Genomic DNA, 12,219 nt, shown 5'->3' with positions numbered 1-12,219 from the left:
CCTGCAGCTCAGTTCAGAAGGACGACTGCATTTTTTGATATGTCTGGGTGGTTTAATAAATCATCCACAGCATCGTTATTAACTTGACCATGCTTAAAGACATATTCAATGAGCTGATTTGTTATTGTTACTCATCTACCAATCACTGCCCTTCTTTATGAGGCTTTTGATAAGCCCCCTGGTCTTCGTAGTTTAATCTGTGCTTGAAATTCAATACTTCACTGAGGTGCCTTACAGATGTTGAACATATATGGGGGACAGAGGAAGGGGTTGTCATTCAGAAATCATGTCCATAGAATGTATTATGTGATTTGTTAAGCCACATTGTAATTGGAAATTAATTTAGGCTTGTTTGAACAACCAGGGTAAATACTTATGCGACAACTATATATTTTTTTATAAATAAAATTAACAAATGTGCAATGCACTTTCCAAACGGTGAAAGGCAGCAAAACGCAACATAGCGTCTAAGTCTGTCCGAAAAGCCACACGAAGAAGAAAGATTTGTCCGTTTTTCTTTGACTTTTTCTCTGGTGTTATGCAGTTGACGACAGTGTGAAGTTCCCGTGTTGCTTTTATTACGAGCGGACCGGGATTCCAGACTGCCCTGTACGACACCGTCGGCGGCCTTTAGGAGCGGACCGGGAATCCAGACTGCCCTGTACGACACCGTCGGCGGCCTTTAGGAGCGGACCGGGAATCCAGACTGCCCTGTACGACACCGTCGGCGGCCTTTAGGAGCGGACCGGGAATCCAGACTGCCCTGTACGACACCGTCGGCGGCCTTTAGGAGCGGACCGGGAATCCAGACTGCCCTGTACGACACCGTCGGCGGCCTTTAGGAGCGGACCGGAGTCCGGAGGAAGGAGGACGTGTCCAGGACCGAGTAGAGTTGCTAGTTAGGACACACATTCCTCTGGATATTGAACTGTACTAGCTATGTCTTCTGGGATGACTGGACAGACACCGTAAGTTACACTTTTTATTTAGTACCATTTACTTTTATATTTTGAATAAGTTACGGACGCAAGAACACGTATTGTTTTTTATTTTAGCTTCGTGCTAACATGTTAGCTACCTACCGTAGTTAATACAGTAACGTTAGCGGAGGTTGCTGGTTTTACAGCGAGATAACGGTTTTATTCCACTGTATGAAAGTACAATCGTTATAACTAGAATATTTCGTAAAGGTTTATCCGAAATTGATGACCAAGCCACAGTCGTATATTCTTGTTTTTAACCATAGCAGTACAAGTTGCTAACGTTGCTAGAAAACGGTATGCTAATCGAGCTAACGTTAGTTAGCAACACCGGTTTCTGGCTAAGTTTTAATTGTCTTAACGTCGTTTATTAACTAGACACCTAACATATCGCTAGTTTAGTGGAGGGTCAAGAAAGCGGTCTCTCTAAAGTTGTGGTTACCTGCTGATACTACCCTCCAAGATAAATGATTTGTAGAGGAACAGGCCAGAACAGTTTTCAAGAGATTGCCGAGGCCTACTAACTCTACGAACACTGATGTTGGCAGGCGGCGCATCGGCGCATGCGCGACTAGTGTTCCGGTAACTAGCGTGCAAACACAAACTAGCCCTACAAAATGATATTGAGTTAAGATGAAATGATAGGCAACCGTGCAAATTAGCCCCAAACTGTTGGATAAGATATCTAATCTCAATATGGAGCGCGTCCCAGATTAGTTGTTGTTTCAAGCCACTTTATGTTGAATTGTCTAATTTCTGTCCCATATTGGATCCAGGTGCCTAACCAATAGCAGCAGATGGGATCAGCCTGCTCAGCCCAAAACGAGGGTAGACGTCATGCAAGGCTTCGCTTCCTCTGCCCAGACCTGCGCATCGGCCACTACAACCCCTCAATCAGCCCAGCACCCTGTAGCTGGCCCCATGCCAGCAGCACAAGGGGGAGGTGTGGAGATGGCTGCTGCTATGGCTGCTAAGATCAACGCTATGCTGATGGCCAAGGGGAAACTGATGGTTCCTCCACCACTACCTGGCAAGGTGAGAGTGAAAGGGTTAATGTAACTTTCTCTTACTCTCTCATGGTCCTGAGGAATCACTGTAGCAGGCATTTAGTCCAGTCCTAAGGGTCACCTGTCCAGTCATAAGAGGCTCAAGCCACAGCCTAGAATGGTTTCCTTCGGTGGTGCAACTTGTCTCTGAGAACAGGGAGAGTGATGGATTGTCATTGTTTTCAACCACATAATATAATGTAGACATGTCCCATAGCTGGAGGTAATAGAAGGTGAGGCCAGTTGAGACCATGTGCCCTTCACTGATACCCACCTCCTAGAGTAACACGGCAGAGAGAACCACCCTGGTCTACAGACACACCACGGTTACTGCTGCTGCTCACAACACTCTAGGCAGTCTCTCTAACTCAGTTAGTCCTTCTGCACACTGTGAGTCCCTGGCTTTTGTTCCAGCTCAGTACTAACAAACCTGGTTCAACCAAATAGGTGCTTTAGTAGGATCTAAAAGCCTGAACCCCGGGTGCCTTCCCGGGATGGTTAAACAATGACTGTATGACTAAAATGACTAGTTATTTAGTGTTTGTATGTTGGGGCGGCAGCGTAGCCTAGTGGTTAGAGCGTTGGACTAGTAACCGGAAGGTTGCGAGTTCAAACCCCCGAGCTGACAAGGTACATCTGTCGTTCTGCCCCTGAACAGGCAGTTAACCCCACTGTTCCCAGGCTGTCATTGAAAATAAGAATATGTTCTTAACTGACTTGCCTGGTTAAATAAAGGTAAAATAAAAAAATATTTAAAAAAATGTGGACTCATATGAAACGTGTCGCCCACAGATCCCTCTGTGTATGTCGGCTGCCACTAGTGGAGACGAGACTGTGGTGACGGAGGTGGATATCAACGATGTGCCCATCAACAGCAGAAACCTGCTCACCAAAGGGAAAACACAGGAAGAGGTAAAAGAAAGGGGGGGGAGTTTTCATCTCTCCTTGATTCTTCTCCAGCATCGTTCCACTTGGCTCCTTCTTAAAATGCATTTGGGACGGACCTTGGACCTTTCCTCCTATAGGAATGACAAGGGGGTGGATACCATCGCTCGACCTAAATCGCAACCCTTTCTGTATAATATATATCTAATATATTCTATTTAGAAGACGTGACTACATACATTTTATGTATTCGTGGCCCCAACTAATACTGAAAAGTTTCTCTCTTTTTGTTTCAGATCCGTCAGTTCAGCGGTGCAGTCGTCTCAACCAGAGGCCACTACATGACCAGTGCAGAGAAGTCCCATGGAAAGGGAGTGTATGTATGCAGTTGGTGTTACTGTGTGTATCTGTAGTGGACTCTGACCACGTGGATTTCTAACCGACTCTTCTTATTTAGAGAAAGGCCCTTGTATTTACACGTCCAGGGGAAGAGCCAAGACGAGGTCAATAGTAAGTAGACTTTCTATCACCCTCCCGTCTACAGTGGCAGTAGATTCTTTATTGTCCTCGGATCCTGTACATTACACAACCTAGTGGAGACCACACATCTCAGAGGATGACCATGGGTTGATGTGGTTGACTGGCTGTTGTTTTTCTCACTAGATTATCCCCCATAGACCTCTTGTCTATCTAGTTCCTGTACTTTCTTACAGGGGCAGTGCTGAGGATAAAGTCCCCATAAACCCCCTTGTCTATCTATTCCCTGTGTTGTTTTACAGAGGCAGTGCTGAGGATAAAGGAGATCATCTCTGAGGATGTGTTGAGGACAGCTGCAGCGTTAGGATCCCAGCTGAGACCCGTCATACCCCCCCTGCCTCTCTACCCCCAGCCCCCTCGCCCCATGACTGCCCCACACCTACCCAGGATGCCTAGTGTCAACCCTCCTGTGCCACATGGACACCGGCCCGCCGCGCCACACCAAGGGGTAGATACAGGGGTCCCTGGTCCTCACAGAATTTTCCCCTGAAAGGTTTTTAAGAAATCCTTCTTGGACGATTCCCTCCTTATTCCCTCCCAACTCTGGGAATCCTCTAACTGGGATTTCTAAAAACACAGGAACTTTGGGTTTTTCACAATATTGCAGCAGGGAAATGTGTTTTTCAGTTTGCAATCTGGCCCATGTCCCATAGCTGGAGGTAATGAAGGTGAGGCCAGTTGAGACCATGTGACCTTCACTGATACCCACCTCCTAGAGTAACAAGGCAGAGAGAACCACCCTGGTCTACAGACACACCACGGTTACTGCTGCTGCTCACAACACTGTTCTCTAGCTAGTCATTTAGTTGGATTAAAAGGTTAGCAGTTCAGACATTGACCAGCTCCCTACTCTAACCGCTTCCTGTTATCCATAAGATGAAGTATGTTTGTAATGTGGTGGTTGGAACTATGTGTTGACCTGACCCAGGATTATTCAAATGTAACTGTCATCTCTCCCCGTCAAGAGTTTTGTGCACGTCAAGATTTTTGTGGGTCTGGACCAGTCCCTGCCCTCGTTCAATGTGAACGAGAAGGTGGAGGGGCCTGCGGGGATGTACCTGGGACACATCCAGACAGAGACGGGAGCCAGAGTGTTCCTCAGGGGGAAAGGCTCGGGGTACATAGAGCAGGCCTCACGACGGGAGTCCTTCGAACCACTCTACGTCTACATCAGGTAACGGTGATTTTACTTCCGGGTCAAACACCTTTTATAAGGGCTCAGCAGACCCTGGCTCAGCCTATAAGGGCTCAGCAGACCCTGGCTCAGCCTATAAGGGCTCAGCAGACCCTGGCTCAGCCTATAAGGGCTCAGCAGACCCTGGCTCAGCCTATAAGGGCTCAGCAGACCCTGATATTAGAATTTTCAATGAAGAGGGGGGTGGACTCCTCAATATACACCAACCTGTGATGAGTACAAAATCCATGTGAACTATTTGGAGGTTAAAGAAGGTGAAACTATTGAAGTGTGTAGTTGTCACTGATACCCACCTCCTATAGGAAACAGTAGAGTGAACCACCTGACCTCCAGACATGGGTCTATGGTGTTCTGCACCTACTCACATCCTGAACCAGTACAGACTGAACCGTTGAATTCTCTACAACTCACTCGTATGCATTCAGAAGAGACTGCTCACCACACGTTGGCGAGCTACCAGTCCTGCTGCTCTCTCCTCCTAGTATGTTTGGTGAACCATATGTTTGTCTCGTAGAGTCTGAAATAGTTTATTTCCTCTTGTAGTTGTTCCCTGCCGTGGTGGTGGTGGGTTGTTGTCGGTCGGTTTCTTCCCATTTCAACACTGTTGTCTTGTCTTGTAGCCATCCCTACTCCACGGGGCTGGAAGCTGCCAAGAAACTCACAGAGAGCCTGTTGGAGACTGTAAGTCAGCACAGTGTTTCCACCCAGATGACTTGTTGGTTATTACTGCACTGTCGGAACTAGAAGCACAAGCATTTCACTACACTCACATTAACATCTGCTAACCGTGTGACCAATGACATCTGCTAACCGTGTGACCAATGACATCTGCTAACCGTGTGACCAATGACATCTGCTAACCGTGTGACCAATGACATCTGCTAACCGTGTGACCAATGACATCTGCTAACCGTGTGACCAATGACATCTGCTAACCGTGTGACCAATGACATCTGCTAACCGTGACCAATGACATCTGCTAACCGTGTGACCAATGACATCTGCTAACCGTGTGACCAATGACATCTGCTAACCGTGTGACCAATGACATCTGCTAACCGTGTGGCCAATGACATCTGCTAACCGTGTGGCCAATGACATCTGCTAACCGTGTGGCCAATGACATCTGCTAACCGTGTGGCCAATGACATCTGCTAACCGTGTGGCCAATGACATCTGCTAACCGTGTGGCCAATGACATCTGCTAACCGTGTGGCCAATGACATCTGCTAACCGTGTGGCCAATGACATCTGCTAACCGTGTGGCCAATGACATCTGCTAACCGTGTGGCCAATGACATCTGCTAACCGTGTGGCCAATGACATCTGCTAACCGTGTGACCAATGACATCTGCTAACCGTGTGACCAATGACATCTGCTAACCGTGTGACCAATGACATCTGCTAACCGTGTGACCAATGACATTTGATTTGATACACAGCAAGGGAAGCAGACAGTGTAGATGGGAGCGTATGCTAAATGACTCCAATGGGGCGGCAGGGTATCCTAGTGGTTAGAGCGTTGGACTAGTAACCGGAAGGTTGCAAGTTCAAATCCCCGAGCTGACAAGGTACAAATCTGTCGTTTTGCCCCTGAACAAGGCAGTTAAACCACTGTTCCTAGGCCGTCATTGAAAATAAGAATTAGTTCTTTACTGACTTGCCTAGTCAAATAAAGGTTAAATAAATAAATATTTAAAGTGGGTCGTGTTCATTAGCCACCGAACAGAAGAAAACTGACTGAAACGAGGGACAACCGGGACTCATTTTGTTTTGTGTAAAAATGTTATTGGTTTGCGTGCCCTAATGAACACGCCCCACGATGGAGGTTAATGAAGGTGAAACTATTGAAGTGTGTAGTTGTCACTGATACCCACCTCCTATAGGAAACAGTAGAGTGAACCACCTGACCTCTAGACATGAGTCTATGGTGTTCTGCACCTACTCACATCCTGAACCAGTACAGACTTAACCGTTGAATTCTCTACCATGCTCTACAACTCACTCTGCGTTGTTTTTAAAACCATGCATGTTGTGGGATTAAAAGTTATTGATATTCTTGCTTGTCTGAGACTTATTCCACAGGATTTCTTCCTCTGCTTATTACTCTCTAAACAAAAAGTTATTGATATTCTTGCTCGTCTGAGACTTATTCCACAGGATTTCTTCCTCTGCTTATTACTCTCTAAACAAAAAGTTATTGATATTCTTGCTCGTCTGAGACTTATTCCACAGGATTTCTTCCTCTGCTTATTACTCTCTAAACACGGTTCACTTCCCTTTTGTAAAGAGTTCAGTGTTGACATCCTGTTCCCTGTGTCTGTCGTCCAGGTGAGAGCTGAACATAGGCACATGGTGTCCATCTACACAGCCACCGGCTCCACCCAACGTAAGTCTCCCCTCTCTCTCTCTGACACACCAGAACTAACACGCAGTAACTAACATACCACAGTCATAGAACCAGGGTCCGTTTTCAGAAAGAGCCTCTTGAGTACTGAGTGCTGATCTAGGATCAATTTGGGATTTCAATGGACAAGAAGGGAACCATTTCAGCATTCTTACTCCAAGACATTTTATAAATATGGGCCCAGGAGTTTTCTTGAACATGTGAAATAACCAGCCAGGCCCAGGAGTTTACCTGATCAGGTGAAATAACCAGCCAGGCCCGGGAGTTTACCTGACCAGGTGAAATAACCAGCCAGGCCCGGGAGTTTACCTGACCAGGTGAAATAACCAGCCAGGCCCGGGAGTTTACCTGACCAGGTGAAATAACCAGCCAGGCCCGGGAGTTTACCTGACCAGGTGAAATAACCAGCCAGGCCTGGGAGTTTACCTGACCAGGTGAATTGACCATCCAGGTTACATGGACAGGGAAACTCTATGTCCTACTCAAATGACTTGAATATTCTAGAATGACCAGAATGTTTCCGTTCCCGTAAATCACTTCCTATGTTTACTTAAACCACGGACACAACTAGCTACTGTGGTAAATGAATCTCTTTCTGTCTTTAGTGGCACAACAACGACTACAAACAGAACAGTCAGACAGACAACAACCCTGTCTGTGAATGACGATCTCTTCCAATCACATCCATTAACCCTGATCTCCTATACTTCCCTTTCAGCATACCCAGCTCATGGATACCCAGCTAATAGCTCTTACTCTAGCCAGGGCTGGTACAGCAGTGGTTACCCAGGGTGTAACGGGCTGTCTGGGGGCTATGCTGCCTCTACCAGCTACCCCACACCGCCAGGACCCTCTGGCTATTGGACTAGTGCTGCTAGTGGTCAGCCCAGTCAATCTAACCTGTCGACAAACCCTCCATCTTCTCAGGCTATGGTTCAGTATCCTGTCTGTCCCAGGAAGACACACCCATACCTATTGCAGGTATGTAGTGGCTAGGAAACCATACCTCGGCCTATTACAGGTGTGTAGTGGCTAGGAAACCATACCTCGGCCTATTACAGGTGTGTAGTGGCTAGGAAACCATACCTCGGCCTATTACAGGTATGTAGTGGCTAGGAAACCATTCCTCGACCTATTACAGGTATGTAGTGGCCATGAAACCATACCTCTGCCTATTACAGGTGTGTAGTGGCTAGGAAACCATACCTCGGCCTATTACAGGTATGTAGTGGCTAGGAAACCAGTACCTCGGCTTAGTAGTTCGTAGTGGCTAGGGAACCAGTACCTCGGCCTAGTAGTTCGTAGTGGCTAGGGAACCAGTACCTCGGCCTAGTAGTTCGTAGTGGCTAGGGAACCAGTACCTCGGCCTAGTAGTTCGTAGTGGCTAGGGAACCAGTACCTCGGCCTAGTAGTTCGTAGTGGCTAGGGAACCAGTACCTCGGCCTAGTAGTTCGTAGTGGCTAGGGAACCAGTACCTCGGCCTAGTAGTTCGTAGTGGCTAGGGAACCAGTACCTCGGCCTAGTAGTTCGTAGTGGCTAGGGAACCAGTACCTCGGCCTAGTAGTTCGTAGTGGCTAGGGAACCAGTACCTCGGCCTAGTAGTTCGTAGTGGCTAGGGAACTAGGCCTAGTACGTAGTGGCTAGGGAACCAGTACCTCGGCCTAGTAGTTCGTAGTGGCTAGGGAACCAGTACCTCGGCCTAGTAGTTCGTAGTGGCTAGGGAACCAGTACCTCGGCCTAGTAGTTCGTAGTGGCTAGGGAACCAGTACCTCGGCCTAGTAGTTCGTAGTGGCTAGGGAACCAGTACCTCGGCCTAGTAGTTCGTAGTGGCTAGGGAACCAGTACCTCGGCCTAGTAGTTCGTAGTGGCTAGGGAACCAGTACCTCGGCCTAGTAGTTCGTAGTGGCTAGGGAACTAGTAGTTCGTAGTGGCTAGGGAACCAGTACCTCGGCCTAGTAGTTTGTAGTGGCTAGGGAACCAGTACCTCGGCCTAGTAGTTTGTAGTGGCTAGGGAACCAGTACCTCGGCCTAGTAGTTTGTAGTGGCTAGGGAACCAGTACCTCGGCCTAGTAGTTCGTAGTGGCTAGGGAACCAGTACCTCGGCCTAGTAGTTCGTAGTGGCTAGGGAACCAGTACCTCGGCCTAGTAGTTCGTAGTGGCTAGGGAACCAGTACCTAGGCCTAGTAGTTCGTAGTGGCTAGGGAACCAGTACCTCGGCCTAGTAGTTCGTAGTGGCTAGGGAACCAGTACCTCGGCCTAGTAGTTCGTAGTGGCTAGGGAACCAGTACCTCGGCCTAGTAGTTCGTAGTGGCTAGGGAACCAGTACCTCGGCCTAGTAGTTCGTAGTGGCTAGGGAACCAGTACCTCGGCCTAGTAGTTCGTAGTGGCTAGGGAACCAGTACCTCGGCCTAGTAGTTCGTAGTGGCTAGGGAACCAGTACCTCTGCCTAGTAGTTCGTAGTGGCTATGAAACCAGTACAGGTATGTATTGACAGGAACATGGGTGGATTGTCCAAATAGGATTCAGGACAGGGATCAGTTGTTTCGGACAGACATCACCATGACACTCATAAAAAAGCCAACAAAAAAAATGTTTCTCAACTGAAAATTGAAGTCAGGACTTCAGTTTATAAAATGTCTATCAATTTCATTAGTTAATAGCAGCCAGGAGATTCAGTTGTACACCATTTTAAGAACTAACCAGATGTATTGATGAGGGACACCATTTTAAGAACTAACCAGATGTATTGATGAGGGACACCATTTTAAGAACTAACCAGATGTATTGATGAGGGACACCATTTTAAGGACTAACCAGATGTATTGATGAGGGACACCATTTTAAGAACTAACCAGATGTATTGATGAGGGACACCATTTTAAGGACAAACCAGATGTATTGATGAGGGACACCATTATAAGGACTAACCAGATGTATTGATGAGGGACACCATTATAAGGACTGACCAGATGTATTGATGAAGTTGTACACCAGGACTGACCAGGTGTATTGATGACCCCAGGGATTCGACTAACTGTTGTTTGGGTTTGACCTTGGTGTCTCAGGACCCTGGTTGCAGTGACCCAACGGAGACTGACCAGACGGAGACTGACCTGTCGTCATCCAGCTCCCCTCAGACAGGGGCAGGAAGTCCTAAGCGGCGCTTTCAGGAAAAGACTGAGGATGCGCGGGCCTCTCAGGTGAGACTGAGATAAAACTGCTGAAATATGCGAGAGAATGATTTTCAAGGGAAGGGCTTTTGTCAACTGAATAACATGGCTAAAGCAAAATCAATAAAGGCTGTCCCCAACCCAGAGGTGTTAGCTCAGCGGTTACTCTAAGTGCAGAAAGTGTTTTCTTTTGTTTTTAGGAATTCAAACCGTGATCAGTGGTCTTCTGCTAACAGTCCTACCGGTCTCTCTCCCTCTCAGCCTGCCAGCAGCTCACCTGAGGCCCCGGTGAGAGAGAAGTCTCCTCCTCTACCTCCAGCTCAGAGAGAGGAAGAGTCGGGACAAGGAGCTGAAAGGTTTCAACATAGATCTCCTGTTCTAAATTTCTTAACAATGGTTGCTGGTTTTGTTTTGCCCTGGATGTTGCAGCCACTGGGGTCGTGTTCAAAAGGGCACAACGGAATAAAAGAGAACCATTGTTTCTTGTTACACGTTCAGACCAGTTTTGGGTTGTTTTTGTACATTTTGCTCCTACTGAACACAGCCCTAAATGAAGCCTCTGATGTTTCTCCACCTGGTTCCTTTCTCTGTCTGTAGGATGTTGATGCCACCTCCTCTCCCTGTGTTTCTGGCCCCTGGCCCTGTGGCACGAAAGAGACCCAGGGAGACAGCAGTACCAGAGGTCCCACCCAGTCTACCACCCAGAACCCTCGGCCCTGTGGCACACAAGAGACCCAAGGAGACAGCAGTACCAGAGGTCCCACCCAGTCTACCACCCAGAACCCTCGGCCCTGTGGCACACAAGAGACCCAGGGAGACAGCAGTACCAGAGGTCCCACCCAGTCTACCACCGAGCGCCCCTGCATCACAGGGTACGCTTCTTACTGGGAACACACTTCACTGTACTTGATGCCTGAATGGGCAGACTTTTTGACCATGATGAAGTTGAGTGGTGTTTTCAAAGATTTCTTCTCCCCTCAGTAGTGGAGTAATGGAGACGATCTGTTCCAGCTCCTCTGTGATTGGCTGAGCCGTGCTAACCGTCACTTCCTGTATGTGTTCTTTTGTCTTCCCCTTGTTCTCTCTCCACATGTCTCCTGGACCTGCTGCTACCTAACATGGGTCTATCTCATCTGGTGTCTGTGTGATCCCTCTGCTCTGACTGGCTGTGGATCAATCCAACCAACTCAAACATGGGCTGGGCTCCTCTTGTTTTGCCCTCTCTCTCTGTCCCCCTCTCTCTCTCTGTCCCCCTCTCTCTCTGTCCCTCTCTCTCTCTGTCCCTCTCTCTCTCTGTCCCTCTCTCTCTCTCTCTCTGTCCCTCTCTCTCTCTGTCCCTCTCTCCCTGTCCCTCTCTCTCTGTCCCTCTGTCTCTTGCTGTCTGTCGTTGTTTTCTACAGATTGTCCTCAGGAGGTGAAGAAGACGAAGGTAGTGGAGAACCCTTCATGCCTAGTACCCTACGGTGGGGACTCTTCTGATGAGGGAGAGGACTCCTAGCAGTAAGACTCATACGCCCACTACCCTTCACTAATCCTATCAGCCCCAACCTAGTGTCCTCATTCCACTTAGATGCTTGGTTGCAGTGTTCAGCCCAAGTCTAGCTTAGCTCTGCTATTACAGTCATCGACTACTGGACATTGGACAGAGCGTCGCATTGCTACGGCCCCAAAAATAAAGCTACTTTATGTTATTATAATTATTAAAGCGTTTTAATTTCAAATCTGAAAAAGCATATGTAGTTGTCCCTCCACGACCGAGCCTGCAGTACACACAGTCACTGATTTATTACTGTTATATTGTGTATAATGGAAAATGGTGTGAATCTGTTCCCATGGAATACATTAATAAATGGATTTGGAAACAACATTCATCTTGTTTCATGTTAGTCTGTAACAGTGTTGTGTTAGTCCAGTCCTGGTAGTCCAGTCCTGGTAGTCCAGTCCAGGGTTTCATCATGTTAGTCTGTAACAGTGTTGTGGTAGTCCAGTCCAGGGTTTC

At 47.7% G+C, this 12,219-nt stretch overlaps 1 protein-coding gene across 1 annotated transcript; it reads left to right on the top strand.

Moving 5' to 3' along the window:
• The first annotated feature begins 484 nt into the window (after positions 1 to 484).
• Positions 485 to 12,091, top strand: LOC124023312 (KH homology domain-containing protein 4-like). Its single transcript, XM_046337827.1, has 14 exons — positions 485 to 968; positions 1,757 to 2,015; positions 2,819 to 2,938; positions 3,208 to 3,287; positions 3,369 to 3,421; positions 3,691 to 3,896; positions 4,414 to 4,622; positions 5,264 to 5,324; positions 6,975 to 7,032; positions 7,769 to 8,031; positions 10,116 to 10,250; positions 10,482 to 10,576; positions 10,818 to 11,092; positions 11,621 to 12,091. Exons 1-14 carry the CDS (start codon positions 940 to 942, stop codon positions 11,716 to 11,718), a joined length of 1,941 nt encoding a protein of 646 aa, XP_046193783.1. The 5' UTR covers positions 485 to 939; the 3' UTR covers positions 11,719 to 12,091.
• The last annotated feature ends 128 nt before the right edge of the window (positions 12,092 to 12,219 follow it).

Source organism: Oncorhynchus gorbuscha, unplaced genomic scaffold, assembly GCF_021184085.1.
Source record: "Oncorhynchus gorbuscha isolate QuinsamMale2020 ecotype Even-year unplaced genomic scaffold, OgorEven_v1.0 Un_scaffold_1582, whole genome shotgun sequence".
Classification (NCBI taxonomy): domain Eukaryota; kingdom Metazoa; phylum Chordata; class Actinopteri; order Salmoniformes; family Salmonidae; genus Oncorhynchus; species Oncorhynchus gorbuscha.
This window is presented reverse-complemented; position numbering and strand designations above follow the sequence as displayed.

Bases quoted from the DNA above. Each gene is read 5' to 3' on its own strand.
- LOC124023312 (XM_046337827.1), top strand. From the start codon at position 940: ATGTCTTCTGGGATGACTGGACAGACACC. The intron at 969-1,756 runs GTAAGTTACACT...TATTGGATCCAG, and splicing joins GGGATGACTGGACAGACACC to GTGCCTAACCAATAGCAGCA. The intron at 3,897-4,413 runs GTAGATACAGGG...CTCCCCGTCAAG, and splicing joins CCGCCGCGCCACACCAAGGG to AGTTTTGTGCACGTCAAGAT.